The following is an 8,257-nucleotide window of genomic DNA, read 5'->3' as shown; positions in this document are numbered from 1 at the left end:
TTCTTTCTTTCTTTCTTTCTTTCTTTCTTTCTTTCTTTCTTTCTTTCTTTCTTTCTGATTGACATATTCTGGTGTTATCAGCAAACAACAAAAAATTTACCTCGTTTGTTGAGGAACAGATCATTAATCATTAATAAAAAAAAAATAAGAATCAATGGTTCTAAAGCGGATCCTTGTGGAACTCCACATATGACCTCTCTATATTCAGAATTTAGCCCATTTATATGTAAATGCTGCTTCCAATTTGTAATATAACTTTGAAACCACTAGTGTGTTATACTATCAATCCCATAATTGAATAATTTTGACAGACTTCTAAATTGTTTTAATTTAGAAGTCTGTCAAAATTATTCAATTAAAATTAAAATTAAAATGGAAGCAAAATTTTTAATGACTTCTAAATTGTTTTAATTTAGAAGTCATTAAAATTTTTGCTTCCATTTTTCAATCATACACTACTGTGTGTTTGTATATCACATAAATTCTGTATAAATCACATAGAGATATAGGGTAGTAAAGAGACACATTCTAGGAAAGACCAAATAAGTAGCCTAAATATTTATCAAGAAACTTTCAATAAATTAATGTGATTTTAAACAGAATTAGGCCTGCACAGGGTGCCCCAGTTGTTACTCTACAAATGTCCTGTCTTTGCATTTTGTACATTGAAAAACAAAGAAAACACTGACAGGTTATACTAAAATGTGTCTGCATCTCTGTTTTAGCACCCGATATGATGGAGCCTATCAACAATGTCAAGCCAAAGGACAGCAGGACCTTGATGTTGGAGTTTAACCCAACAATGGGGACGACCTCTTACATAATACGAGTTGAGAATACAAATGGCTTCTTCAGAGAGGACACAGTGTCCTCTTCCCCAGCTGAGATCAATAATCTCCACCCCTACACTGAGTACCAGCTCAGCATTATGGCCGTAAAAGATCCAGGCCGGAGCCAGCCACCCAAACCTGTAACTGCAAAAACTGGTAGTGTTTTTCCTCTCTTCTTTGAACATTTCCTTTATTACAGTCCAAAGCTATTGTTTGTTTATCATTAAAACCTATGACATTTAATACAAATGAAAATGAATATTCTAGCCAAAAGGGGGTTTATGCAAAGACAATAGTATTGTATGAATTAGAAAGTCCAGAACTGTGTCTCATCAGTCCCTTTTGCCCTACAGACGTCACTTGATCTTTCACATTATACACTACACAGCCACAGCATCATATCTCCTGTTAAAACTGTATAAGGCAATGTGTCTACATCCCTGGGGGCCTTCTCAGATATCCTGGGAAACTCTATCTGACCTCATCTTTGAAAGAAAATTAGATGAACCCATCCTGAGTTTCACGAACATGACTTTTGCTCCTTTCTTCTTCTAACATAGGGAAAAACAAGATTAATACAAACCCTTGAACTAACGACAATGAGTTCTACTGTTTTAATTTTACAGCATCACCTTGTGGAACTTATATTTATAAAATGTAAGGCTTTAACCTTTTAGCCATACATTTTAAAATGATATAAAGAACTATGGGGTAGTACTTCTTCTTTTCTATTCCATCCCCTTGGACCATTGCCATTAAAGAGAAAATGATCCCATAGCATGATGCTGCCACCATCATTAAGCCCAGATAACTCAGGTCAAATAAATAAGTTAGAGGCCAAAATCCCATTGATGACAAAACCCCGAATCTCATCAAGATTAAAGTAATGGTATAAACCTTTTTAAGTCCTTTGCTAAAAATCCAAATACTTTAAACCAGAGAGACCATCTATTAGTATCTGATTCTTTGCCATGTGAAAAAATGTTTAGTTTGATGTAATGCACTTCAGAGCAGCGCTGACTTAGCTTTGACATGAACATAGAAAAACAATTATGTACACGTTTTTTTAATTCTTTAAATTTAAAACACTGTGCTGCAAAATCTGTCATTGGTGAAAATGATTCCCGACTTTCCACAGACAAACTAATTCTCACCATCTGTAAAAGTAATTCAAAAAAATTTCCCTCTTCTCCTCAGTGCTGCCTCCTCCTCAACTTGTCACCTCCTCTCCCAGTAATGACACCATCATTGTGACTTGGCCCCCTGTTGCTCATGCTGTCCAGTACACTGTGTCTATCTATAAGTTTGGCTTCAGCACTCAGGAACATTACAACACAACCAACAGCAGCCTGAGCCTCACTGGCTTGGATGCAGGATCCCTGTACCTCATCAGGAGCTCAGCTTGGGACCCCGAGGGCCGAGAGGGAGAGAAATCCTTGTACGTCAACCAGACTACAAGTAAGAAGAGATAGATGTCAAACTCTGTACATACACATATTAAAAAAAAAAAAAAAAAAAAAAGGATGTACATAAGCTATTGCACCCCAAAGTTGGAGTGGGTGTCTTAAAATAATCACCAAAAATGTATTTTATATTAAGAAATGATTGCCAAGTCAATGCAGTGGTTTTGAATGTTTTAAAAAAGTATTTTATTTATTTATTTTTTTGCCTTAGTTTAGCATATTTTTTAAACTTTATCTTCTTATTTAAATAAGAAATCAGCGACAACACACTAAACTTAAACACCTTACAGTAGAAGGAAAAAAAATAAAAAAGGCAAATCACCGTGGTAAATTTTTCAATTATTTAATTCTTATCTTGATTCTAACTGGATTCATCTTTTCTTTTTTTCTTTTTTTTTTTTACCAGGACACCCTTTACCAGCCTCTGTTAGTGTTCTTGTGGTGAAGAGTGACATCATGACCGGGCTTTCTGTGTCCTGGGATCTCAACGGTGATGATGATGGGTCTATTGAGTATCATGTGACAAGTGACCAGGGCCTAAACTGCAACAGCACCTCCAGCTCTTGCACACTGTCACCAGTGGGGTGTGGAGAGGTACACACAATCCAGATCACAGCTTCAAATGAAGCTGGCCCCTCTCTTCCATCCAGTCCAGTGGTTTTTATCACCTGTGAGTAGAAACATAATGAACATGCTGGCCTAAAGGCACATATTGTTAACAGGTTTAGCTGGTTAAAAAGTGACTGTATTGATTGACATATCGCTGGGTGTACCATGTGTGACTCATAGGAGACCATGAGGATTGATGCAGTTTATCTGATTGATTCATCTGTGGGACTATTTCATAGGCTGCCCATCTAAATTATGGGTTCTATTAGTCCGCTAATGAGGGTCCCATACAGAAAGTAGTTTCAAAAACATGCAACTACATGCTTCTCATCCAACTTGACCTAAATAAATATTGACAAAAGCCTTTCATTTGTTAGGGTAACTAATCAATCATCAGTCAGTAATGATATTTAACTTAATCAATCAGGGAGATTTGCCATAAAAAATCTTTGGATCAAGTGTTTCAATTAATCTCTATTCCAGCCAGTGTCTAATTGCTAAAATTATAGACAGTTCAATTCAATTAAATTTTCAATTCAGTTTATTCATATAGCACCAATTCACATGTCATCTCAAGGCACTTTACAATTCATTAAATCATACAGTCTAATTGATTAAAAGTTTTCTATCTAAGGAAAACCAGTTGATTGCATCGACTCATTGAGTCTAATCATATCCCTCACACTAAGCATGCTTGTAGCGATAGTGGAGAGGAAAAACTCCCTTTTAACAGGAAGAAACCTCCAGCATAACCAGGCTCAGTGTGATCGGCCATCTGCCATCAGACAGCCACTGATTGAATAAAAATTCACCAATAGGATGAGGAAGATGGTGAAAGTGAAAGTGCAGTTTCTCTGCATTGAAAGAACCCCGCTATATGTGTTTAGACATCAAAACCGAGTGGAAACCTGCTTCTAGTTTTGATTATCACCTAATGTCTGCATGCAGTTTCAAAGAAATACTTTAGTTTGTGAACTTTTTGACAAGCTTCCAAGTTCTTTGCCAACAGTCCCTTGCCCCCCAGAGTCTCTGACTCTTTTGGAGTCGTCAGAAGGAGACTGCACGCTGACGTGGAACACAGTCCCTTATGCGGATGGTTATGAGACCGTTGTGAGAAAAGGCAATATCAGTGAGACGCCCTGCAACTCCACCAGCAACAACTGCACATATCAGTGCCAGTGTGGCTACACCTATCTAATGTCTGTGATGGCGTACAACCAGGCGGGCAAAAGTCCTGAAGGGAGGATTCTCAACCATACCACAGGTGAGTCATAAGCAGAGGTGACATCTAAATGAGAAAATACACTCATACTGACAACTGTTCCTACTGTATGTGTGTTCAGTACCCTGCTGCCCAGACAGTGTATCTGTCTCTGCTGTGAGCACTGACACTCTAGAGATTACCTGGACTGCATCGCTGGGAGCGGATCTGTACGAGACTCGGGCGGCTGACAGCTCAGAGGTCATCCTCTGTAATGACACAGCTCCAGTGTGCGCCCTCTCTGACCTCAGCTGTGACAGTTCCTACACTGTGGTGGTAAAGCCTTGCAATGAAATCAGCGGGTGTAATCATGCCTGTAAATCCCACACCAGGGACACAGGTAGAATATTTTTCCTTTTTCAGGACCTTGCTGCTTTTTACCAGGAGTTCTGCTTGTCTCGCCTATACTTTGAGCTTCTAAAGAGTAATTTCTATTTTTTGTCTTTCTTCATTTTAGCTCCCTGCATGCCAACAAACCTCATTCTGAATCAAAGTAACTCCTCCACTATCAGCGTAAGCTGGACAACAAACAACAGGGCAGCAAATTACACTGTAAGTGCAGATGCAGAGGATGTCAGGCGTACCTGTACGACGAGTGGAAACGGCTGTGACATCACTGACCTTCCCTGTGGCTCGAGGTTTGAATTCAGCGTCACAGCAACCAGCAGCGCTGGGCGGAGCTTACCCAGCTACTCCACCTCACTGGAAACAGGTCAGGTCTTTTTTATTTTTTATATTTTTATGCTTTTTTTGTACTATATACACTCTTTTTATATAGTCGGTGAGATTTTTTATCTTTCATGCCATCTTGCTTTAACTCTTTGTACTCTATATAAGCTACTGGCCAGAATTTCCCTGAAGGAGTAATCCCAAGGAATAAATAAAGTTGAATCTAAGTCCAAGTCAAAGTTTGCTGAAGGATGACAAAATAATTGGAAAAGGTGCTGCTGTTTGAGATTTAAACATTTTTCGAGACATCCAAAAGATGTTCCCAGCTTCCATTTACACAGTTAGGGAAATCACAATAAAGTTTTGAAGGACTATTTCTTTGAAACTGTCAAATCCTTTTGAAACGTTTCATAATCAACATACAATTTTACCTCTAGAAGAAGAAGAAAAAACAATTTCAAAGGGAATTTTTCCTGAAAACTTTATCTGTACGACACAATATACGGTTATTGTTAACATGCAAATTAGACCAATTTTTTGTTTAGGGGATTCATAGGAGTAACTCATAAAGCTGGACTGCATTTTTTTTATTGAAATGATAACAAACAAGACAGACGGATTAATGACACTCAATTTTTTTCATATAAGCTGAACCCTGCCAAATCCACATGGGGGTGGTTTCTATGTAGCATTAAATGATCATGGGGTGACGTACATGATATGAGGGTAGCATCAGTACCTTGCAGGGCACAAGATGGAAAGGAGATAAAAAGGCATTTATGCAAAAATCTCAAGAAACAGAAATGCCCCACTCTGTCATTCAAAGATTTAAATCCTAGACTTTGTAATAGAGAGCAAACAGCAACAGCTGTTGTGATACTGATACCTGTCTCCAGTGGTTGTTGAGACAGAAAAGTGTGGAGCATTCTGGGGAAGTGGATAGTACACACAGGGCAATAGAGACACACACACAAAAAAAGAATAAACAATTATAAGCCACACATGCAAATGCTCATTACAGAGGACAACTTTGGGAGACAGATTCCTACAGATTGAGAACAAGCTAACAGCGTGCAGAGAGACCCCCCACCAGAACTTGAATCTCTGCAACCTATCAATGACCTTATTAAGGATATTTGTTGTTTAAGTGAGGCTGTCTCTCCTCTAAAATGTCGCATCCCTACATCTCCTGCAGAACCCTGCTGCCCGGTGAATCTGACGGTCGATCAGGTAACTCAAGCCATGTCAAACGTCTCATGGTCTCACGCCAAAGGGGCGCAGTCTTTCATCACTTCCCTGACATCACCACATGGACATGCCCGCTGCCATACCCAAGACTCCCATTGCCTCATGGGATGCATCACCTGTGGCACAAACTACACCGTCACTATGGAGGTGTTTAGCATGAGCGGACACTTGTCCAACTGCACCTACCAAGGATTTTCCTCCAGTAAGTCATCATTCAGAAACGTGGAAGATCTTAGCTACTTTTATATTTAATAGTTATTTTTCTCTATTTTAACTAATAAAATTTCTTTTTCTGAAAAAAAAAAGTCAAACCAGAAACTTTTTTTGTGTTATGTTGAACTCTATGTATTTGTCTTTAAAATCTAAATTACCATTAAATGTGCATCTTTTTGAATTGCTTCTGTAACTAACTTGATAGGTAAATTTTCTTGGTGAAAGTTTTAGTTGTGAAATAGATTTTATGATTACAAAAAGTTTAAACTCCTTAAAAAATGATGATAGGTGCCACCTTTAAGCTGCTGAAACTTTAGGGAAAAAAGATAGAATATCACAAGTTTAAAACATGAAATATCTTGGTAAAAATGTACCTTTATTTAGTTTTTACCATTCTAACTACTGTATACAAGTGTAAAACCTACTTTTCATCAACAAGATTTATTGTAGGGTTCCTTGATAAAGTAAAACCTATTCAGTCAGAGTATTTCTCTCTCAGGCCCCTGCTGCCCATCAGGCATCAAACTCCGCCTGTTGGCCAGCAACTCTCTGCGTGTTTCCTGGCACAGCAGCACAGCCAGCAGCCTCAGCACCATGGCAACAATCACAGGCAGCAGCAGCAACTATACCTGCACAGCATCACCTGGGGAGAACAGCTGTGATGTTGAAAACATCCAATGTGGGCACGTGTATAATCTAGTAGTGACTCCGCTCACAGCAGAGGGCAGCAAAGTTCCTTTCTGCCCTTTGAGACACTATTCAGGTTTGACAACACTTCACAAAGCTTTACTCATTGTTTCAGATATTGTTTTGCTATATAATAATAATCAATGGGCCTCTAGTTTAAACAAACTATAGGAGAAACTGAATGTATCTGCTTCTTTTCTTACAGTCACTTGTTCAGGGAGCAACATTGGCAAAGGTGAGTTTGTTCATGTATTACCTACCACCAAGGAGGCACTTTTAGGTTCAAGCTACCTATAAAATATTAAACAAAGGTAATTATTTCTAAAATATATTCAATCTTTTCACCTGCAGTGACTTACAGAGGGAAAAGAAGTGTTGAATAACTACAAGGTAAGTTTCCATTATCTTTGAAATTAGTTTTAAACATATCAAAAACGTTTTAAACATATATATATATATATATTTAATTTTATTTAGTATTTTATTTATTTATTTTATTGCTAAGATGAAGTGCATATAACAAAAATGTACAAAAACAAACCAAAAATACATGATAAAATAAAAATAAAAAAAGCACAAAAAGGAAACAGTAAGACCTCTAATCTTTTAGTGAGCAGCTCTTCCAGTGTTTTAAAGCACAGAAACATAGTGTGATCAGTGTTAGTCAGTAACATATTGAACCTATTATCCCATTCATTCAGTCAAAAAATAAACTTGCTCAAAACAGCCATTAATGAGCTGACACCATCACTATTAGCCACTGACTATAATGCTGTATACAGAGAGGTACAATATATTTTAAACAAGTTCAGTCAACTTCAGCAAATTTTCGGATATTAGCTTGTGTATATAACATTCAGCACTGACAGTAAATCTTATCCTCTCATCCTTCAAGACATGATGAAGGGATCTAATTTCATTTGAGACATACAATTCATGACAAGTTAAAGTTAGGGAAAGCCTATTTTTGTCCCCTTTAGATCAGAAAGGGTACTTTTTTATCTGTGAATTTTACCATCATGTTATGTACTATACACCTAAAAATAATTAATAAGGCTGCTTGGGACCAGTAGAGCTAGGACTAGAAATAATATTCAATAATATTCAAATAAAAATTAAACAACTTAGGGATAAAATGCTGCCTTCTCTGACTCCATTTCTGAAACATGGATACAGATAATTTTACATGATAATTGTACAGTTGAGCAACCCAGCTCAACTGTTTTAAAAAGTTGGTTTTCTTTTTGTTTTAAAAAGTATTTTTCTAAGAATTACAG

The 8,257-nt window shown here is 37.4% G+C and overlaps 1 protein-coding gene across 1 annotated transcript in view; it reads left to right on the top strand.

Moving 5' to 3' along the window:
• Positions 1-7,393, top strand: part of LOC107096575 (fibronectin type III domain-containing protein 7-like) — an 8,279-nt gene extending 886 nt beyond the window's left edge. The window contains exons 4-13 of the mRNA XM_015393304.1: positions 726-986; positions 2,028-2,288; positions 2,700-2,963; positions 3,912-4,166; positions 4,246-4,503; positions 4,621-4,875; positions 6,028-6,282; positions 6,793-7,056; positions 7,186-7,215; positions 7,332-7,393. Coding sequence (XP_015248790.1) covers positions 726-986; positions 2,028-2,288; positions 2,700-2,963; positions 3,912-4,166; positions 4,246-4,503; positions 4,621-4,875; positions 6,028-6,282; positions 6,793-7,056; positions 7,186-7,215; positions 7,332-7,363 — 2,135 coding nt within the window. The 3' untranslated portion in view covers positions 7,364-7,393. The remainder of the gene's footprint in view (positions 1-725; positions 987-2,027; positions 2,289-2,699; positions 2,964-3,911; positions 4,167-4,245; positions 4,504-4,620; positions 4,876-6,027; positions 6,283-6,792; positions 7,057-7,185; positions 7,216-7,331) is intronic.
• Positions 7,394-8,257: the final 864 nt, after the last annotated feature.

Source organism: Cyprinodon variegatus, unplaced genomic scaffold, assembly GCF_000732505.1.
Source record: "Cyprinodon variegatus isolate N-32 unplaced genomic scaffold, C_variegatus-1.0 Scaffold635, whole genome shotgun sequence".
NCBI lineage: Eukaryota > Metazoa > Chordata > Actinopteri > Cyprinodontiformes > Cyprinodontidae > Cyprinodon > Cyprinodon variegatus.
The sequence above is the reverse complement of the archived record's forward strand: the minus strand, read 5'-3'. Positions and strand labels throughout refer to the sequence as shown.